Raw genomic sequence first — 23689 nt, 5'->3', positions numbered from 1 at the left:
GAAATATGTAAACATGGTAAAGATTTATATATTCGAGAGTTATCTCCCTTTGATGAAAATGAGAAAGATTTTAACGATGATGATCTAAATATTATCGTCCTGTTACATGTAAAGTAATGAACACTATATATGTGCTATTTGCATTTTATTTATTGTTGTTTTATGATATTTACACGGCTATCTATGTATACCTATGATCACTCCATTGTGAATAAATATATTCAAAGAACCTGACCGGAGTTTATGTGTTCCTTCTCATACCCCTGTTACAATTGCATCCTATCGTTCGGTTGCATTTTGCTGATATAATGCATACTAGTTTGTTTACTCGTTGATTTCAACCAAATTTGACTTTTACTTTTTCCTTACCGTCCATGGAAGCTCATTTGGTTGATCGGGGGGTCGTGAGTTCAGTCTCGGCCACGACTGACATAAGTCAATAAAAATTGGGTTGCAACTGTGCCATCCGCTCGGCTTTTGAAGTGAAAGTTTGACCTTAAAAACCGAGATCACGTGTCACGACGGGCGTTGGCATGAAGAAGGTCCCCCACTGTTCAGTGGCCCTGAGTGGCGAATAAAGGTAAAAACTTGAAGCCCCTTACCGGTATATAGTGACGTCTCTCCATAAGTTAATTATACTCATATGGGACGTAAGCAACATTCAGTCAATCAATCAATCAATCAAACAATGAAATACATGGAAATAACGAACGGTATTCAAGATCAGAAGTCCATAAACAATACAGAATAGGAGCATAACAATTACGGACCTCTAAAACATCAGAAGAGGGATCAGGTGCTATTTTGGAGTGGGAAATCCCTGCCGACCGGTCACATCCGTCGTATTAAAGTCATAATTCCGTTCTAACGTTTGCGCAGCATATTTACTGTACTAAATTATCATCGATTTTCAAGCTGCACGGCCAATCCGAGTCTAAGTAACGACTCATGGATGGAGTCTTTTTCTAATAATAATATAATAGATTTGAATTTTAAACATCCATATGTCTAGCATTTTCGTTTCAGATGTAATCTGTAAGCAAATTCTAATATCTCAATAAAAAGCCTAATCCTAGGCGTACACCATAACTTTTTCAGAGAAGATACTCTTTAATCAATCGCAACTTCTCGGGCCTTTCCGACAAGCGGAAAAACGACCTCGAATGTATATGGTAGCCGCCATGACAACCCTCCTTTTTCACAATCTTTGAAATAATTGCATGGAGACCTTTTGTCTGTGGAATATGGAGTTTAACTTTATTCAATGTAATGATATTACCTAAAATATACCATAGAAGGAACTTCTAACTCCGTCTATTCTGTATTTGAATAAACAGGAAATGTATAAATTTTTAACATCCGGTGATGTTAATACATTCGAGGTTGTTTTTTCCGACCTTTGACGGAAAGACCCGAGATGATGCGATTGACTCTTTAATATCTTGTCCCTTTTTGTTAAGGGGGATGTACGGCCACATTTAGTGCAGTGAGAACAAAATGTAGACATTTCTTCAGATGGCTAAAATACTTTATATTTTGATCAAATTTTAAGTTTTTATGATAAAGATACAATAAATATGCATAACTGAATGCGTGTTGTGCATATATAATCTATACTTTTGCAGAAAAATGCTTTTGATATGCTCCTTAAAACTGCGCAGCTACAGAATTCAGCAAAGCCTTAAAAAATCCAAAAAAATACGCAAACTGTGCATTAATGATCTCTCTACAACCATTTGTTGAGAAAATGTCTAAAGTTTGCACTTTTATATGATAATTTCAAGTTTAAAACAATGTATCGTTGTCTTCAAAAAGAGTGTAAAGAACCATGAAAGTAGTTCATGGATAGCAGCACGTGGTCTATTTTTAGCACAGAATTTTGTTTTCCAGACCTCTTCTTAATATGGAGGGACATAACAATCTTTAAATGTAGAAGAGAATTACAGTTGCAAAATATTTCAAATAATATGAACACTTTTAAAAGAGGAAATGTGTTATAGCGTTTCTTGAAGTAATTTATTTAGTATTATTATCGAACAGTTGTTAAATAGTGTACGTGTTGATATATAAAAAAATCTAAAACTCTTTGATTCAAGTAAAGGTAAAATGAGCACCATCAAAGTTAAAAATTGAGAGTTTGTAAGTTTGCCACAGATAACTTATAATAACTATTAAAAGTTTAATTATCACCATTGAAACACAAAGAAATTAAACACATAAAATCGATATGAATGACCTTGTTTTAGTGCCTACTAGTACGAGGGGTGATCAAAAAGTTCGCGAACTATCTCTATACATGTGTATCTACAAACCACAATTCAAATTAGAAACAAATTTGGTGGACACATAGCCAAACACAAGTTCTATGAATAGCATATGCTGAATAAAGTTTTGCTCACAATGTGAAAATGACGTCATTATACAAGTACTTGTGACGAAAAATGATTGTCTTAGTGGAACTTGTTCAACAAACGACTAAAATATTTATGGTATATCTTAAAAATGCCTTTGAAGTACCGTATAAAAATTTGTTCACAGTTTATTAAGACCAATGACTTCCTGTAAATCCAATCAATGATTGGATAGATCGTTTTAGTTTTGCTATCAAAGACTTCCAATTTACACTTTGAAAAATACTCGAATATTTCAACAATAATATAACCATCAAATACCTAAGATACCGTTTATTTTTTGATCACCCCTCGTATACTCTGTCAAATAAACATTTACAATTTTCATTACAGCGGAGCAACATTTGAAAAGGAATGAAATCATTCAGAGTGGGTTAGAAGATTTAATGAATAAAAAACTATTTTCTATTTGCCCATTTTGTGAAAATTACAATTTTACAGAGTAAAGAAAAAAAAAAAATCACCATAATTAAATATTTCATACCATCTTTAAAATGACGTTTGGTGGTCCTCTCAACTCAGGGAAAAATTATTGGGTCGGTATTTATAGGTGAGAAAAAAATTCTTTAAAATTTAAACATACTTGTTGACGGAAGAAAAAAAAATCGTGTAATGGGATGTAAAAAAAATTGAGTCGGGCCATTTCTAGAGAGGGCAACCAAATATTTTTATAACAAATGGTCTCATAAGGCTAGTACATGTTCCATCACATACTTAGTAATGCAAACTTTTTGAATCTTTGGCACTATTTAGAAAAAAAACAAACATAGGATTTTCGGGGGGGGGGGGGGGGGGGGGGGGGCGTAGCCTCTCACTTTTTTTTTTTCCCGATGATAGACATAGCATATGCAATGGACCTTTCTTTGCAAACATTGTGCTTGTTTCTAAATTTCAAAGAAACAAATCAATATATTTTATCAAGCTTCGTATGGTCAATGAGCGAAAGCTTACAACGTTGTCAACATAATGAGATATGATGCGTTTTTATGCCCAAACATTACTCCATACAATATGTGGGTCATTGCAAGAAATCTAGCTATTTATGTGAGGTGCCTGAAGGAAATCTTATAACTGCCTTTTGTTTCTATCTAACTGCTAAACAAAATAGACATATGTTCCAACTTTTCGAATGTAAGACATATAATTAATAATTGTTTTTCATGCACCGCATATTGTTTAACATTTTCAAATTAAATGCTAAGCATCCTCCTTGCAGTGCCCCATTTGTAAATAACTTCTATCGCCACAGAAAAAAGGCCCGACGTAAACACATATGTTTAGGACATTTTTTATCTTTTTTCTTGAGTTTTAAAGAAACCAACAAATTATCAAGACTTGTTCCATGAAAAATTAAATATAATCATGGTAATAAACGCATCTATCCACGGCAGATATATGCACATGCCAACCACGTGCTCAGTGGAATGATATTAACAAGGAAATTCGAGCTGTAAACAGAACAGTTTTTCCCGATTTGCTGGAGTGGGGTTAAAATCGCGTTTTTACATTAATCAGACGATGCCATGCAACAAATAAAAGTAGCAAGTAATATAACCTAATGATTATTACTTAGTAATTTCTTGTCTTGATGTTATTATGGTCGCATTTATTCTAAAATCAATGTTATTCGAACTCTGTGTGACAGAGGAATGGCGGACGAAGTAAACATATGGCCTCAGGAAGACACCCATATGAAAAATCAAATTTTCAAGAATTATGGATAATGACAAGAAAAAAGCGAAACAAATGGTTGTAGCCATATTATCAATGAATCAAACTAACGCCATTTTCAATGCATTTTTCATCTCGTGAATGCTGTAGCTGCGCAGTTCTAACAAGATTAATTTCCTCCTAATTAAAACAAAATAAACTTAATTATTTATTAATTTTGGTCTCTAACAGTAGGTAATAAGTGCATTAGCACTTTGAGTGACTTTGGGCTAGTTTAGTAGAGTATAAAGCGCATTCTTGATATTTCTTATTTTACACCAGACTAGATCCAATATGGCTTGTACACCCCCCTTAAGTCTAAAAGTTGTAAAGTGGCACAAATAGATTTAGATTGTTTTTAAACGTATAGCAAACGACAAATGAAATCTTCATTGCCTCTCCATTTGCAATATAGATCGTTTAAAAGGATGTGTATTGATCATTACGTAAAATTTAAATAACCGTTCTATTCTGTTTGGAGAAAAATATCGATCTGTTTTGCCCAACACAATAAAACATTCAACTAGTGCTAATTGTAACGGGGACCGTTACAGATGTTCCCCAAACGCTCCCCAACTCCCTTTTGGTGCCATATTCCCTGTAAGCTTCATTAAATAATACAAACTCTATGCATCTGAGATTTTAACAACATTTACAAAGAAGTGTACAAAAATCATTTAAACTTTAGCATTGCACGCGTGCACATGTGAATGCATTTGCGTCATGACCATATCATCTTGTCTACACAATCTATATTTTCAATACACTGAATATTAAAGTATTTAATCCAAAATTATTTAAAAAATACGCTCATTCAAGTGTATGTTTGATTTTACTCATTTCACATGCACGCACGTGCATACATGAGCATGATGACCATACCTTCTTGTAGAAGTCCATTACATCTATCTATGTTCTAAATTTCACCCCGTTTGGGTGAAAACTAAGAGAGTTATAGCTGTTTAAAGTTTCAGCCAATCAGATTGCAGCACATGTACACGCACGTGTATGCATGTGCATGGTGACCATACCTACTTGTAGAAGTCCATTATATCTATCTATGTTCCAAATCCCATCTTGTTTGGTTGAAAACCAAGGGAGTAATAGCTGTTTAAAGTTTCAGCCAATCAGATTGCAGCGCACGTGCATGCACGTGTTATCATGATAATTGCTTTATTTCATGTTGTAGGATATCCTAATGCATGGCTATGTTCAAAATTTCAAAGGATTTCGTCAAAAAACAAGAAAGATATTGAGACTTTAGTTGCAGCCAATCAGAGCGAAGTTCACGTGCATGCGCGTGAGATCTTGCTATTTTCACCATGTCGTCATGTCTATACTACTAATATATCATCACATTATGAGTTTCAAAGCATTTCATCTAAAAATAGAACAGTTGTGGCTATATCTATTATATTGGTCATTTCACGTGTTGCACGTGCACGCTCTTGCAAGCACGTGCGCGCAAAATGACCTTGATTCCGCAAATCTACATAACATGTCTACTAACCCTAAAAAGGTTTTACCTACATCGGACGAACAGTTTACAAGATCATTCCCGGACAAAAAAGTTCCAGGAAGAAGAAGAAAAATAATAATAATAATAATAATAAGAAACAGAGTAAAAACAATATGTTCCCCAACTTCGTTTGGGGAACATAATAACTATTGAACTCGCGTGTGCTTTAACGACAAAACCTATAAATAGGACCAATTCGTTGAAAACACCCAACTATCTTATTCATCTTTGGTTACTTTCGTTTAAATCTAAAAACAGCAACATAATTCACTATTTTGCAAATTCACAGATAATTAATTGTTCTTATCAGAATCACATATTTTTATCATTCTTCTGAAAATTAATCGAAAAAAAAAACTACATGTATCTGTACTTATTCATATCGAAAAAGGTCATATTTAACTTTTAAAAATTGCAGAATGTATTTGAAGAAAACAATAGAGAAATTATATACCAGAACTATACAAATAAGTTGACCGAACCTTTTTGAAGAAATCTTACGATTATTCCATTATTATAAATATTTCCAATATCCAACGATTTAGGCATGACTATGCTTGCATTCTATATTTCAATGTAACAGAGAAACACATATATACTAGCTGACTAGCCTATTTGTGTTTGCTCAATAAAAGCATGTGCGGATCAAGAGGGAATTTGGAATTTGCAGTGTTATATTTTTAAACTTGAGCAAATAAAAATGACCTTGAATGCCCCCTCACCCCTGGGAAACCATGGGCCCTTTTTAAAAACAGTTTTTTTTGGTTAAAAAACGTTTTAACCTTGTTTAAATATTTCTGGGTTTGAAATAACTGCTTGTAATATAATAAGCGCGCATCTTAATACCTTGTGCAGATTGATTCTTTATATGTTATTGACCAAAATTCTTTGGCCTCTTTATAAAGACATGTATATACGAGGGGTATTCAAAACGTTCGCGAACTATCTCAGTCTATATTTACAAAACCACAACTCAAATTAGAATGAAATTTGGCTCACATACAGTCATACACATGTTCTATAAACAGATTGGGCACAGTTCCTTTTTCGGGGAAGTATTACTATAAAAGGGAACTATTACTCTTTTCAGTAATAAAAACATTACTCAATAGGGAATTTTTGTCACATTTTTTTAATAATGCCTCTAATCTATTCATTAGATAAAAAGTGCATAAAAATACAATGTGATGTGTTTAATCTTTATCAAATAAACCTCGCTGACTGAAAAATTCGGACCTCCATTGCTGCAGACAAGAGTGAGATGAGATTTAATAATTTTCCCTGTTGATAAATGGTACCAAAAGTATGGAATCTAATAAGGGCATTCATTCCAGGACCATTTTAAAAGAATGTCATTTGAAATTTAATATTTCAAATAATTATTTTCATCTGTAAAAGAAGGAATGATATTTAAAATTATTATTACGATTTCATTTAAAGAAATATAGTATAAAATTAAATTAAAACGAATAATCTCATGAACGAGTTAGCAAGTGCTGAACGTATCCATTATCACAATTTTAACACAGGTAAGCTACCGTAAGAAATCTATATAATAGAAATATTTCATCACTCTTTTTCAGCTTTTTGCAGCAATAAATATTGCAGTTTTGAGCGCACATACACTTAATAGACAATAAATATTTAGAGGGTGTGAAAATATTCTTGCACTTTATCTTTTATTCAAAACAAACATGAGAATAGAGTAATACGTTTTACCCCGTGTTTGTAACTCACAATGTGAAATTGACGTCATAAGGTAGATCACTTGTGACAAAAATGGCTGACTCAGTCATCTTCGAGAAACGAACTGCTGTATATCTTGGAAATTCCTTTGCGGAAGTTAATAATAATTTGTACACGGTTTATGAAGAAAAAAAAGACTTGCCAGAAGTTTTGTCATTAATTGGATTGATTGTTTACGTAAAGGAAGGGAGACGTTAAAAAATGATGTTTGTTCTGTTGCCCAGCGAAAGCAAACTGGGAAAGAGACGTGTCCTTCAATAAGTAATTTGATATGATAGATCGCCATCTTACAATTAGAAAGATAGATGAATATCTTTACAATAATATAATTATCAAATCCCTAAAATATCGTTTACTTTAGACTTTAAACATAAAATATGATAAAGTGAAGGCACCCATACTTTATCCGAATGAAATAAACGACGCTCAAAAGACAGAAGACTTGGGTTTTGATGGTCACCATGCTCATTATCCACTCATACTATTGCTAAAATTAGGCCATTTCTGACAAATGGACTGCTTTAGTTGGAAAAATTAATTTGCATGGTAAGAAATATATCACGTGATCCGCGCATGGGCTACATAATTGCAGATATGCATTAAAATCGTAGAAGACTACTTAAAAAAAATCTTCAACACTGAAACCCTATATCATTTCTTTTTTGGAAGTTATTCAATTAGTTCATGTGGGCCTTATACTTTTTGTTCATACTCTTGCGTATCAAATCAACTGAAAGATATATAAACCCGGTATATAGGTGACAAGAGTGTATTGCCTCAATAGTAAGGAAAGCTGACAATTGAAAAGTTTATCATCAAGTTTATGAATTTTTGTGTGTCGGGTTACGATAATTGTGTTTTTTTTTCGAGTATAATCCCATAGTTTGAAACAGAAATATCAGACTCTTTAATTTCAAGCTCACTGGGATACATCATGTTGAAATATGAATAAAGAAAACAATTATTGACTGATAATACATTATCAATTTATCTAAATATCGATTTCAATGCAATAGAAAGTGTTTTCCTTTTTCTCATGCATAAGATTTGTAATAAATTCTGCTTCATGTGAATATAAAAAAGTCTGGTAATGTAATATTTCGGAATAATTTTTTGGGGTACTCGGGAATTTTAAAACATTGTTTAAATACCTTGTCTAAAAAGCAGATAGATATTGTCAATCAAAAAACTGAGCGTCTTTTAAGGATCAACTTCAGAGTAATTGTGCTTATTTTCAAAGTGTTTTTAACAAAATAAAATTGCTGATGGCCGATGACAAGATAAGTAAATTTACCAGTTCCATTTTTATTGAAAAAACAACAGCTATCGATAATGTCAAAAAGCCTACACTTTATTATGGGGTTAATAGATTGAAAAGTCGTAAGTTTTCAAGCTACCGATCTTGGAATGTCTAAGTATCCACATTTGAATTGCACCTCTCCTCGAATATATTATAATACATATTCTATTTCAAAGTTCTCCTTAAGTTTCTCATTCACTGCTGTTAATTTTTCAGAGAGGAGGAAAGAACGATGCCTGGTAGAACATTTACTGAAACCTATCATGTCTCTTTGTTTTTAAGGTAAGTAATTTGTCAAATTTGTTATATTTTTTAAGTAAGAGGTTCTGCGTGAACTTTTCTAAAAAGCTGACGAGTGACTTACCTTAAGGCAGGCTTGGTCGGGAAATACCAATGGTGAAAAGCGGTATTTTCCGTCCCGGTAAATGCTACAAATTTTATCTAAGCTGGAAAATACCGGGAAATACAAAATTTTAGAATTTATTTCTTTGGATTCATTTGATTTCATACAAAATTCAGAAATAAATTGAACCTAAAACAGAAGATGAATAAAATTGTTATGTCTGTAATTTAAAACACTAAGTTTATTACTACTCAAGTTACCTACCCATATGTTTTCTGTAGCAGACGATCTTTCCCGCATTGTATTTTAAGAAAAAATGAAGTTTTCTGATACAATTTTCTTCTCAGTTTATTATAATAATGAAGTGTATTTATTATAAGTCTAAGAACTTAATGAGCTTGTGTTAATCCTTTTATAAACACTGTAGATATTACAATCCATTATGTTGTTTTAATAAATTGACTCTAGCCAGTTGTGTGCTCTTGTTTTGTAAGATATAATTACATTGAGTAGAACTGAAAGGCTTTTTCTTAGGTTCGGTATTTACACTATATCCAAGACCAAATAGTTTTCGTAGATCCTTTTTTACTAACATAAGAAACCCAGATGGAATACCGATATGTTCATTTCGTGGACTGGTATACAAGTATACTGTTTTATAACTATTTAAAATGAAATATTAGGAAATAATTTTTTCTATAATGGTGAAAGATACAAGGTTAATATCATGGACAATAAGGTGTATTTCATGTCTATACCCAAGTAAGATGATTAAAGTTATAAATTTGTACTGTAGCTACTTGTTATTTCCCATTATTTCCCGGGAATTACCAGTATTTCCCGCCGTCCTGGGAAATACGATTTTTTCTCCATATATAGCTTTTATTGCATTGTGACAAGGTGTCAAGGTCTTCTTTTCCATGTTTGGCCCGTCGCACCCTGGTGTAATCTTCTGTAGATTCCATTCCATTTAAAAAACGGGACCAGTTAAAAGAATGACCCTAAATTTTGGCCCTTTAAAGTTTTTGTTATATAAACTTAAGTCATCATTAATATATGTCCAGCAGGATTATAGTCGTAGAGTGAAGAAGAACATGAACACAAAGAAGGATTATGTTCCAGACGCTTGATATCTAGAGTCTGTGAAGTTTTTCATGTAATTAAAAAAAGTTTGGAAGGAGTAGTCGATGTGCAAATGTAGGAAATACATTGTTTAGTGTCCATTATGAAATTTGGTAGAATAAAAGATTTTACCCTTTTGTGATTAAGATTTTAAATTAAATTAACCGCGTCAAATCATTTGTTGGCATATGGGAAATTTGGGGGATTTGCTTAAGTTGCATTTTTTTTAAGAAAACGCCACATATCAAAAAGCACTGACCAGACTTTGTATTCTCGTGCTGAGGAATAAAAAGGACTTCCTTGACAAATGAAGGTAGACTATTTAAAAGTTTCAAGGGGTACTATAGATCCCCCTAATAATGCAACGCCTGCATGCTAAGTTGATGATATTATGAATCCAGAAGTCTGGCAAGATCTGTTTTAAATTAATAAAGTCAAAGGTGTAGGTGCTGTACAATAAAAATACATCAATACATTAAAGAACTTTAATTAAAAACTTCTATGACGTCACCCATTGTTATAAGTCTACGTATATTTTACCGATTCAACCAGCACTAGTTGGATATTTGAAGATCAAACTGGCCATCAAATTTATCAGTTGGATATTCAAAATATCCAACTGCCTATTTGGTTGGATATTAAATACACAACTGAGGTGCAGAAAACATAAAACAATGAACAAATGCATATGAAAAATAAAATAATTATCCAAATTTGCCACACTTTAAAAATTAATTTCCAGTGCACACGGAATTACCGTAATACCTTCGCATTTACCACATGTATTGTGTTTCAAATGCACTTCCAATGCTCACAGAAATAACAATTCCTTCGAATTTTGCACACTTTTAGCAATGTTTTCGGTCTTAACAGCTTAAATATTTTTATTTTTTTAAAATTTTTTTTTATTTACAGATTCTAATACATAATTATACAATACATATATACATTTTCTGTAATTTTTTTTTAATAAGAGATAGAGAGAGAGAGAATGAGAAGTACAGAGAGAGGAGAGAGAGAAGGGATAGTAAGAAAAAAATTACAAAAACAGATTCTTCCAGGGTTTCCAGGCTTCGTCAAAAGTCACCTGATTATTGTTCTTATATGCAATATACTTGTTTGTTTCATACATATATTTGATGGAGGATATCAGTTCATTCAAGGAGAGGTATTTACCACTACATCTCATTCTGTAGATAAAATATTTAATCTGAAGAGCAATGAGATATTTTATTTTGTCTAATTTTGCAAAAGATCCCAATATGAATTCTTTCTTCGAATATACAACATTAATATGAATCTTTTTAAATTAATAACTATCAAAACTATTCAATAAGTCTTGTATTACTTCACATTCCCAGAAGATGTGTTCAATAGTTTCTGTCTCAGTTTCACAAAAAGAACACTCATATGAACCTATTTTCTTAATTTTATGTAAAAAGGAATTTGTTGCTAATATTTTATGATTAATGCGGAACTGAAACCACTGAAGTTTTGTATCTTTTGTGAGCTTGAAAGGAAATGAAAAAAACTTTTTCCCAGTCACTATCATTCAAGTTAAAAATTCTATTCCAGCTAGTTTGACCTAATGGCTTGATGTCGTTGCTTTTCAAAATTTCATATAAATTTCTTGATTTCATCGCATTTAATAAACGGTTAATTTTTTGTGTAATATATGGCATATACACAGTTGGCATAGAAATTATATTTTTGGTTTTCATCCATTCTCTGATTACAGCTATAAGTCCATTGTACTCAAGAAAGTTTGTATGGATTCCATATTTCAATTTAAACATATTAACGTCCATAAAGGAACCGTCCTCTCTTAAGAGATCATTTATGAAAAATACATTATTTTCAAACCATTTCTTATAAAAAATTGTTTTCTTGCCAATCAGAATATTTTAATTAAAAAAATGTGGTTCCATAGGATATCGCTCTATGGATGTATTTGGTATCTGTGAAACATTTTTAAATGAACAAACGGACAACTGTGAGTTAGATATTGAAGGATTTAATTTTGAGAGAAAAGATAGATCATTGAAATCAGGAGGAGGATTAATGGTCTATGTTTCTATGTAGAAATGATTTTGAAATAGGTAACATTGAATCAATATGGCTTGAAATTAATAACCCGAATTCAAAACCAATTTTTTATTGTACCGCCTATAGTCCCCCATCTGCCACCACCTCCTGGGTAGAAAGCCTAACAGGGGAGAAAAATTGTGCATCCCGCTGTGACGATGCTGAAATTATTTTAACAGGTGACTTTAACATCGACCTGATTAAAGACCCCCCAAGATACTGGACCTCTGCGTTTGAAGAATATGACTTCACACAGCTAATTAATGTACCTACACGAATAACAAACACCTCATCAACTCTTATTGACCATATTTATACTACCCTACCAGAAAACATATGTGAATCTGCAGTACCATCAATTGCGATCTCTGACCATTACCCTGTCTGTTTTACGAGAAAATTAAATAATAACATCAATAAATTCAAACACACAGAAATAACATACAGAGACTTTAATAAACAATTTAATGAAAATAATTTTCTTGCAGACTTAAAAGAGGTAAATTTCCAATCATTGGAATTATATTTCAGACCCTAATGAAGCACTCAACAAATTTCATTCACTTTTTAATGCTGTATTAAACAAACATGCAAAAGTAAAAACAAAGAGAGTTAAGCACGACACAAGACCTAAATGGTTAACTCCGGAAATTCTGCAAGCTCAACACATGCGTGATACCCTCCATAAAAATAAAGACTTTGAAAATTTCAAAATATGGCGCAATAAAGTCACATCACTAATTGAAAACGCCAAGATTAATTATTACAAAACAGCTATAGAACTAAATAAAAACTCAAAACAAATGTGTATTAAACAGTTTAGCTTCTAAATCTCGTAATTATATTCCAGCTGCACTTGCTAAAAATAATTATATCACAGAGGATACACAAGAAATAGTAGAATTGTTTAATTCTCATTTTTCAAATATTTCTGTAGAACTTCTTTCAGACATAAATAAGGAGGAAAATGACTTTACAAATCTTTTAGATTTTGTTAAGTCTAAATTGGGCGCAGACAAGTTTTCTATCCCACTCATAAATCATGACGAAGTACTAACTTTACTCTGTCACGGAGGTGACCGAGCAATTATAACTTTTTAATTCCACTGAGTATATATCCAATTATAATTAAGATATCCTTGGTTGATAAATCCTTGTAATGCTAAATCCAATAAAAAGTCAGTAAACAGTGCACTAATTTATTTACATATATACAATGAGGAGGCATAATACAAACGAAAGATGTTACATTTATGCTAGCATATGTACTGTCTAAATCCTAGCAAAGCACTCCCCCTTCTAAAAATGTCACACTTATTATATACTAATCTTAGCTCCAATAGATCATTATCTAAAACATTAGCTCCATCCTATTAATTAACTAACTCCAACTCTACATATATCTTTATCAAATCCTTATCAAACTGTCATAACCTTGCTTGACCTTAACTCAATACACGGCTCCCGATTCTACGAACAATAGCTCCCATTGCTCCACTCATTAAAGACTCATTATTCTTGACCACACTAGACACTGCTCTACTTTTAATTACCCTAACACAGCTTGACTAGTCTGGGCAATGCATCCAAATGCCTGTAACTCTGGACATTTAATAATAAATCACTTCATTACTTTTGAGCCTAAAATTACTACTCATCAACTCAATAAACTAGATACAAGTAAATCTTCAGGTGTTGATACCATCGATCGGGCCACGTCTATTGAAACTTACTTCACAAATAATACATAAACCTGTGACCCACATTATAAATACCAGTATCTTAACTGGTATTTTCCCCGACAGTTTTAAACTTGCAAAAGTTACCCCAGTCTTTAAAAAAGGAAACAGATTAGATCCAAATAATTATAGGCCTATTTCTATTTTACCAACATTATCAAAAATTATTGAAAAACATGTTGCAAAATATATACGATCTCTTTTTTTCGGATTTTGATCTTATAGTAGATTCTCAATCAGGCTTCAGAGAACTACATTCTTGCCAAACAGCCCTTACTAAAATTACTGATGAATGGTTAAATGAAATGGACCAAGGTAAACTTGTTGGTACTGTTTTTCTTGATTTCAGTAAAGCTTTTGACCTTGTCAATCATGATATTTTCCTTAAAAAACTACAATGTTATAACTTTGATGCAACAACTTTACAATGGTTCAGGTCATACTTAAGTGAAAGACTTCAAAAGTGTCCATCTGTCCAACAAACATTCATCTTATCAGCAAGTCACAGCGGGAGTTCCACAGGGATCTATACTAGGCTCCTTCTGTTTTTATTTTACATTAATGATCTTCCTTTATGTATTACAAAATCCAAATTAGAATTATTTGCAGATGATGCTACTTTACATACATCAAGTAAAGATTCTCAAACTGTTGTAGATACATTATCAACGGATATAGCTTCAATAGAAAAATGGTGTTCTCAAAATCAAATGGTTCTAAATGCTACAAAACCAAATGCATGTTAGTCGGTACGCATCAAAAGAGATCAAATTTTCCTGAGCATGAAATAAATCTATTTGTATCAAGCAAAAAACTTGATATAATATCAAATGAAAAAATTCTTGGAGTTTATTTAGATAATTCTTTACAATACAATGTACATATTGACCATGTTTGTAAAACACTGTCACGTAAAATTTCAGCCCTCCGTAGAATTAAAAAGTATCTTCCAACTGAAATACGCAAGCTATTTTACAATGCATATATTATGCCTTCAGTTGATTATTGTTTAACTATTTGGGGTAATACATCGCACTCAAATCTTGACAGAGTATATAAGCTTCAAAAACAAGCTGCAAGATGTATTTTAGATGCTCCTCCTGATGCGCCCTCACAACCTCTCTTTGAGAAACTAGATTGGCTCACAGTGTATGAGCAACTTATTGTAAATAAATATGTTTTGTTATATAAATCATTGTTTAACTCTCACCCTACTTATTTAAATAGTATGTTTAACTTCCAGTGTAATAATCAATACAATCTTCGATCAGAATCTAATTTAGACCTGTGTGTACCAGCTCGTAGCTGTAAACTTTTTGAGAACTCCTTTCAATACTCTGGTGCTATCTTATGGAATAATTTACCTGTACATATAAAAATGTCTCAAACACTGAATGCTTTCAAACATCAAATCAAAATATTTGTAAAACAATGTCGAAATAACTTATGATTATTTATTTGATTGTGTATATTTGTATATGTATGTACATTGTTTTTTGTCTACAGAAGGCCCCGGGGAAGAATAGTGCGTGCACTAATCGGGCTACCTTCTTTAAATAAAGTATTATTATTATTATCATTATTATTATTATAGATGCACTTGCTTCTGGTTCTGGTAATTTTTTTAGAAAAAAATCGCCCGGCTTGAAAACATTTTTCCAAAACAATTTTTTTCACATCTTTTATTTTCTTAAGAATGTATTCTTCTCCACAAAAAACTATTTTTTTAAATCTAAAGTTAAATATCCATACAAGTTTCAGAGACATAATAAACTCTTTAATACTAATCATCTTGAAACCGCCATCTTTAAGATCTTTAATACAAACTCGTTTTTTAAGTCTAAAAGCATTACTTCCCATTACAAAAGAATAAAAGGTGTTTTCTAAATCTTTTATATATAAATCAGTGGGATTTGGAAGAGAGGCAAAAATATGATTCAATATTGGCGATAAAAGTGTTTTCAAAACTGTTAATCGTCCTAGTGGTGTGAGATTCCTACGTTTCCAATGTCTTATCATTTTCTTTATGTTTTCTAACTTTGAACTGAGATTCCTCGAAAGTATTTTCTGCAAATCTATATCAAATTCAATACCAAGTAACCTAAAGTTTTTCTTTCCCTGCTTAAATCTTAAAATCATCACCTTTTAACACATAAATACATTTTCACCATTTGAATCTTAAACTACATAACTTCTTCTTGCTGAATATTATTTCAGGGTCTGTTTTCAGTAAATCCCTTCAGATTATCCGAGATTCATATCTGTTTCATTCTTCGTACTTCCCAAAAGAACTTAAATAATTGAGAGATCAGCTATTTTTCGACACCATTTTGATTGCAGATCTTGAAAATGAATCTTTTACAGCAGGTTCAGCATAACACCGCCAATCTTTTTATCTGTTTAAGCACTATTACACGTATTGTCCGAATGGAACTCCATAAGAATTCAACGCTTTTCCTCAACAAACCATCATCTTATGATATGTAATGACAAATTCCCAATCTTTTATAAAAATTCTGTAGTTTTCTTCAGCTTTCAGGTCATAAGTATTCAAAACACTACCTGAACCTCTCTGATTTACATTGGATTTAAAATATTCTTCGTCTGCTTTCATGAGTGTTCAGTACAATGAAAAGGGTTAAAATGAAATCAGCACCACGTAGTTTCATGCTCACTAGTCCATGAATAAAAGGGGTGTTGGATTAGGCTTTTGTTTTGTGTCACGGTTGGATATTTGAATGGGCTACATCCTATTCTATTACGGCTAGTTGGATATTTGAATGGATAAATGTTTCTTTGGGGCCCAAAGTAGGGAATTTTTTAAAGTAAGATAAATAACTCGATAGTGTTGAATAGTTTAGAGAAAACATCCCCTCCTCTGACCTTCGGCCCTCGGAGAGAATGTTTTCTCTAAACTATTCAACACCATCTCGTTTTTTTTTATCCCTTACAGAAGTCTTATTTAAATGTTATATTTTTTAAAATAGATAAACCAATAAAAAAAAAAGACATCGTAAACCAAACTTGCGTGGCAGTTTCATTTTAAGCAAATGAAATGGAACACATATAAAGTATTTTTTTTCACTATTTCGTACGTCAGAGGATTAAGGGATTGTGGCCATTGTAGGACTATATTATTCTTTGTTAGAAGAAGAGCTCCATAAGAAGATATTAAAAAAAATGTTTCAATTTTTTTTGCCAAATGATAGTTTATAGCTTAAGATATCGCATCTAAAAAAATGAAGTTAAATATGTTGGTTACTTTGTTGCCCCCTTAGCCTCCTGAAAAAAGCAACACCTTCCTTTATTTGAATTGTTTTAATTGGTTCGTCTACCTTTTCAGTTTTTAGTTTAACTGAAGTGAAAAAGAAACCTCATAAAAAGACTTTTACTTATTTTCTTTTTACAATGAACATAACAAACCTCCTGCAATTTGTATATTTTATTGAAATTAGTAGAGAAGCGAAGAAGTAGCAAAATGCTTGCTGTAGAAAAATATTTCTTAAAAATATAATTTTAAAAGAAGTTCACAATTAACTAAATTTGGCATCCACGGCAGCACCATTGAAATACTTGTTATAGTTAGTTTTGAATTCTCTGAATTTTAAAACTTTTATGTAACACTTGAATTGACCGACGGCGAACGAAATCCTATTTCAACTTGATATAACGTTCAATAATATTGGACATTTTTGTGTCTTTCTTTTCTATATCCTTTGGATGAATTGCCCCTGGAATATCTAAAATATCTGGATGAGTCTGTAAAAGGTATTCACAAAATTCATAGAAATTATTTTTTATTGCCAATGTAAGAATTGAATTTCTTTTGTGTGTGACCTCTTCAATTCTACAGTTTTCTTTGGCGTTTGTGATGATTTCAAATATCTCTATTTCATTTCCCAAATTCACTTTTTTTTCAGCAACGAAATGAGCGGTGGTCCATCCGTGTTGTGTTCTTTGCACATTCAGGTGAGGAAAAGTGTCCAGAAGATATAAACACATTTCCTTTCGGCGATACAGGCATGCATAATGAAGGATATTCAACCCAGTCTCTGTACTTTTTGTGACGTCAAGCTTCGCATCGTTTAGGAATTTCATTGTAGGAACATTGCCGCTTCTTGCAGCAAAATGACCCGCATGCCTGCCTTTATAATCTTTCTCTTCCAGCAATGAAGGGCAAACTTTTACTATAAATTCACAGACGGGTTTATGTCCATTATCGCATGCAATGTGAAGGGCATTTCTCTTGCTTTTTGACTGATTGTTGAAACTAACACCGTTTGCCCTAAGAAATTTCAAAATGTGTATGTGACCTTGTTTTGCAGCGTACAACGTTGCATTCCATGCATCATTGTCTACTGCAGAAATCAATTTATTATAATTTTCTGCAATGAATTGACACATGTCTAAATTGCCATGAATACAAGCAATATGGAATATGTTTTGACCATCATTTGTTGTTTCGTTTACATTTAGTTCTTTATTCTTCACTAACAACTTTAATATTTTGCGAGACCCGCCCTCTGCTGCATAATGACAAGCATTTTTTCCTAGACATGACTTTTCTCTTAATAGTTCCCTGAATTCATCGTTCTCTAAAATGAACTTGCAAATATCATAATTACTGTACTTTGCTGCAATGTGTAAAACTGTCATTTGTTCATTTGTTTTCAGAAGAATAGCTTTGTCGGAAATCAGAGCTGAAAATATTTCAAGATTTCCACCTTTTGCTGCAAAATGAACAGCACTCCAATCGTCTTTGTCAGTTTTTCTCAACAGGTGTTCTCTACCTTGAATTTCGTTTTTCATGATGAAGAAAAAATTTTCTGTATTTCCTGCTACGCAAGAATCCCAGATGCTTTTTATGGATCCAAATCCTTCGTCGTTTTGTTCCACATGCGTTAAATAGGTTGGTTTATTATCTTGTAAAAGATAAAATGAATGAGTAACAGCTACATGTAACTAGCAAACATTGTATCTTTACGCATGTGGATTAAATAAGCAAGCTTATTAATCGATACTTCTTACATTATTAATTAACATACCCTATAGTTTTTTAGGCATACCCGATATACACGATTACAAATATATGAAAACAAATTTAAGAAACAAACCATAATAAGGTCTATTATCTACTGAACCGCAAAAGAGAAGCATCGCATCCCAATACAAATTGCTATTAACAATGTTTAAAATTATAATATACTTGAGATAAAATTACGTTTACCGAAAAATATCGATTTGACCATCGGTTGTATTCAAGAGTGTTGACAGCTGCATTAAATTATGCACTAAAGCGTGTGTGTGTGTTTAGTCTCAACAACGCCCGTGTTTGTAAACTGCGCAGCATTGTCCAATGCATCATTACAGCTTCTATATATATATATGTATATAGAAAGATTCGCGTGATTGATAAATATTTTAATTTCTTGCTTTAGGATATCAGCAATTTCATCCACAGTAGTTAAAAGTAAAGAATACGTTATCTTTTAACTTAATTTAGTAAATTTTTAATGGACTTTGACTCTTAACTCTTTACCGTTGGCTCTCTCCAAAGAAGTCTTTATTTGCTCTTCCTGACTACCCTGCTTTAATATATATGATATTAGTGTTTGGCAAAATATGTGGTATAGAACCTGGCCGATGTTCTAGCGTTTTCCCTACTTTATCCAATATTTTGAAAGGCAGTAAATGTATTGCTTATGAAATATTTCATTTTGTATTAAATCGTAAAAACTATTCACTATCAAAAATTAAGAATTAAGAAAAAAATATATATAAATTATTAAATACTATGTATTTCCCCAATGTATTTTCAATCAACTTCTCTTTTGCAGTTCATAATACGTTTCTACATTTTTTCAAAGCAAAAAGATTCTAATTGATACCAACCTGGTTCATTTGTTTTTCCTCTTTTTATCTGGAAAAATTTAAACAAAAAATCAAGGCCTTACTAGTATAAGTCATACAATGCATAAATTCTTTTAATACCTTGCTTATTTATATTTTTTTTTTTTTTGTTTGTATAAGAGTACGGGTAGAAATACCGTATTTATGAAAAATTCAAAAATTGTTTTCTTGAATTACTTTTTATTTCTTTCATTTGATGAAGAGTTAAGCATGAAATACCGTATTTGTTAAAACAAACCAAACATACCCAGCATAAACTTTGTCTAAATTGTGTTTTTCTCTAACACTGCATTTACTGCAAAGTGTTGGCTTCAAAGGAAGAGAGTCCTGTTAATGAAAGAGTTGTCACTCTCATCATACAACAAATCATTTCGGCATTTGTAGCCAACTCTGTATGAACACTTTTTAAACTCCTGTAACTTCATTTCAATGGACTGTTGTATGGTTTTAAGGTCTATAGGATTTATGACGCCATCCTCTGGCACACAAACTTGCACCTGGATTTGAAAATTGCATAAACATAACACTACCAGCACGTGTTCCTTGAAGCAAAAACATGCTACATTATCGTATAAACACCTTTTTTCCTTCTCTATTGCAAATCTCCAGTTTGGTAGCTTGAAACATTTCAGAACTAATCTGTAAAAAATAAAAATTGGAAGTTGATCTTTTTCGTCAAACTGAAAGCATAAAATCGAAGATTTAAGTATGTTTTCGATTTCTTTCCGATGAAATGTTCTTTTATTCATACAGGGAAAATAGTACCAAGTTCCGCTTCCAGGCTTATCGGTTTGTTCGGGAGAGCAAACTGCGAGTAAACCAAGCTGTTCCATAAAGGAAAGAATTTTTGCTTTATGAGTAAAAAAATCGCTATTGTCTTCGTAGTGATTTCTCCATATTTCTTCAAGTTCATCATCGTATAATACACCGGTATTATAAAATCTTTCACGATCTTTATCTGTTGCTTTAAGCACACTTACTGAATCTGTGATGATGTATTTAAATGCATTCACAAACCATTGTACATCAAGAATGATGGTATCGTTTACGTTTTCATCATCTATGTACAACACAGCCCCTACTCTATTTTAAAAACAGTAGCATATTTGTAATTTCCTCTTCACTCATTTGAAACTCGGGCTTTAAAAATTATTTTCTTTAAAAGATCGCCCATTAACATTATTTTTTTTACTTGCTTTTCTTTTTCAACGATTTGTTCAAATATAGCCCAGGCTGATCGAACATTTTCCTCCAAATGTGCTCTGGAAAAGTAGAAATGCATCTCTTTATGTCGTTAACATCCTCCAATTTTGATCAGGTTTTGGAAATTTGATGAAAAATATTCTCTCTGTGTGTAAATGCCTCTGAAGGTCATCCCTTCCATCAAATAAGTCCAAAAAATCATCGAAGAACTTTAAACACTCCTGTAATGAAAAAAATAATTTATTATAAGACAAATTACAGTTTCCTTTAAAATTTAAAATTCCATTGACAAATTATATCTGAGGCCAACACCTTAAAATGTATTTTATTGGTTCTCATATTTATAAAAACTACATATACAGAGGTATGTAAATTTCGTATGATACATATGTAAAGGGTCGATTGAAGTATAAAAGACGATTTTCTGAGGATTTTTTGAGGACCCGTGTCAAGTTGTCCTCGCACAATAAAACGCCTTCACTATGCACCCGAGTGCCGTGTATTGATTTAAATATGAAGCTTTCACTAGTTGATGGTGCTCTCTATATGATAAAAAATTATTTACGTAAATTAACGTAAAATCGTTTAGTATAATGAAAAATTAACTTAAACAATAAATTATACTTTAATTGGTTTTACTGAACTGTTCTTTTCACGAGGGGGAAAGTATTAAGATGCTTGCAAATCTTAATTAATAACAACAAATATTGCATCTCCGCATACCCGTTGGTGAACTCGTCATGTACTTCATCCGTGGTAAAACTTGTCATAAATCGTCGGGATGTAATTTATTTGCGCGGTTCATTTGATTTATTGCTACACAGCGTTGCAATGGCAGACAACGAATAAAAGGGCAGCTTACGTATACATACTTGCACATATATGCATGAAAGAGAACATTAAGAAATGCGCTAAATCTAATCTTACGGGCCCCCGTAGTGAAACCAAAAATTAATATAAAAAAAAAAAATAAAAAAAACGAAATTATCAAACCAGAAGTCTCTGTCGAGACTGAAGCTCTACTGGTTTGTACTTATAGCAAAGGAAGAGAAAGATAACAGTTGAGATTTGAAACTTAACAACAGCAATAAAAAGAATAATGATCCTTGATAAAGTCTCTTTGTGTTCTTACTTAGTCTACTTGTGTGCTAAGTTATATTGAATTCAGACTAAAACTGTAGGAATAGTAGCATTTTGAAACAATTATACAGACATTTATATTTTTAGTAACCACGGCAACACCGTTCATCGAAATCAAAAGCAGAGATACAGAATTATGGATCTTAGTGTAGTCTACTGGTGTGCCAAGTTATATTGAAATCAGACTAAAACTGTAGGAGGAGTAGCATTTTAAAACAATTTTACAAAATTTCTATTTTTAGTAACCACAGCAACACCATTCATCGAAATAAAAAAAACCGATGTATAGAATTATGGGTCTTAGTGTAGTCTACTTGTTTGCCAAGTTATATTGAAATCAAACCAAAACTGTAGGAGAAGTAGCATTTTGAAAAAAAAAATTCTGTTTCTATTTTTAAATAACCACGGCAACACCAATCATCGAAATCAAAAACCTATGTATAGAATAATGTATTTCAGAGCAGTCTACTTGTGTGCCAAGTTATATTGAAATCAGACCAAAACTGTAGAAGGAATAGCATTTTGAAACAATTTTACAGAAATTTCTATTTTTAGTAACCACGGCAACAACGTTTATCAAAATCAAAAACCGATAAACAGAATTATGTATCTTTGTGCAGTCTACTTGTGTACCAAGTTATATTGTAATCAGACCAAAACTGTAGGAGGAGTAGCATTTTGAAAGAATTTCACAGAAATTTCTATTTTTAGTAACCACGGCAACACCGTTCATCGAAATCAAAAACCGATACACAGAATTATGTGTCTTGGTGTAGTCTACTTGTGTGCCAAGTTATATTGAAATCAGACCAAAACTGTAGGAGAAGTAGCATTTTTAAGGAATTTCACAGAAACTTATATTTTTAGTTACCATGGCAACACTGTTTATCGAAATCAAAAACCGAATTATGTATCTTAGTGTAGTTTACTTGTGTGCCAAGTTATATTGAAATTAGACCAAAACAGTAGGAAATGTAGCATTTTGAAAAATTGATTACAGATAGACAACGTACAGACGGACGGACGCCGGACGAATGACTATCGCATAAGCTCTTCTGGTCTCTGACTAGTAGAGCTAATAAAGAAAAACGAAATCATTAAATGACGAAAAACGAAATTAATATATTAAGAGAAACGAAATTAATATATAAAGAAAAACGGAATTATTATATAAAGAGAAAAGAAATTGTTAAATAAAGAGAAAATAAATTATCAAATAAAGAAAAACGAAATTAATTTATGAAGAACCAGAAGTTTCTGTCGAGACTGAAGCTCTACTTTGTACTTATAGCAAAGGAAGAGAAAAGCACTTATGCAGTAATGAAACTTTACAACAGCAATAAATAGAACTAGAACTGTCCATAACGGGACTAAATACCCCCCACTGGGTTTTTCAGAGTTTTCCAGAATAAAGATACGTATCAAACATGAATTATACAATTTTTCTTTCAGTGACCTTAA

General features: G+C 32.1%; 1 protein-coding gene across 1 annotated transcript; it reads right to left on the bottom strand.

Moving 5' to 3' along the window:
- Window positions 1-17626: 17626 nt before the first annotated feature.
- Window positions 17627-19890, bottom strand: LOC134276071 (putative ankyrin repeat protein RF_0381). The gene is made up of 2 exons (XM_062758352.1): window positions 19868-19890; window positions 17627-18897 (listed from the first exon to the last, which is right to left on the bottom strand). Exon 2 carries the CDS (start codon window positions 18782-18784, stop codon window positions 17627-17629), a length of 1158 nt encoding a protein of 385 aa, XP_062614336.1. The 5' UTR covers window positions 18785-18897; window positions 19868-19890.
- Between the last annotated feature and the right edge of the window lie 3799 nt (window positions 19891-23689).

This window comes from Saccostrea cucullata, unplaced genomic scaffold (genome assembly GCF_032062105.1).
Source record: "Saccostrea cucullata isolate Sc308-1 unplaced genomic scaffold, CSIRO_AGI_Scuc_v1 ctg7089, whole genome shotgun sequence".
In the NCBI taxonomy this organism is placed as follows: Eukaryota; Metazoa; Mollusca; class Bivalvia; order Ostreida; family Ostreidae; genus Saccostrea; species Saccostrea cuccullata.
Note: the sequence above shows the minus strand (reverse complement) of the source record. Positions and strands in the feature narration are given on the sequence as shown.

Coding starts and splice junctions, on each gene's coding strand:
- LOC134276071 (XM_062758352.1), bottom strand. CDS start 18,784: ATGAAAAACGAAATTCAAGGTAGAGAACACCTGTTGAGAAAAACTGAC.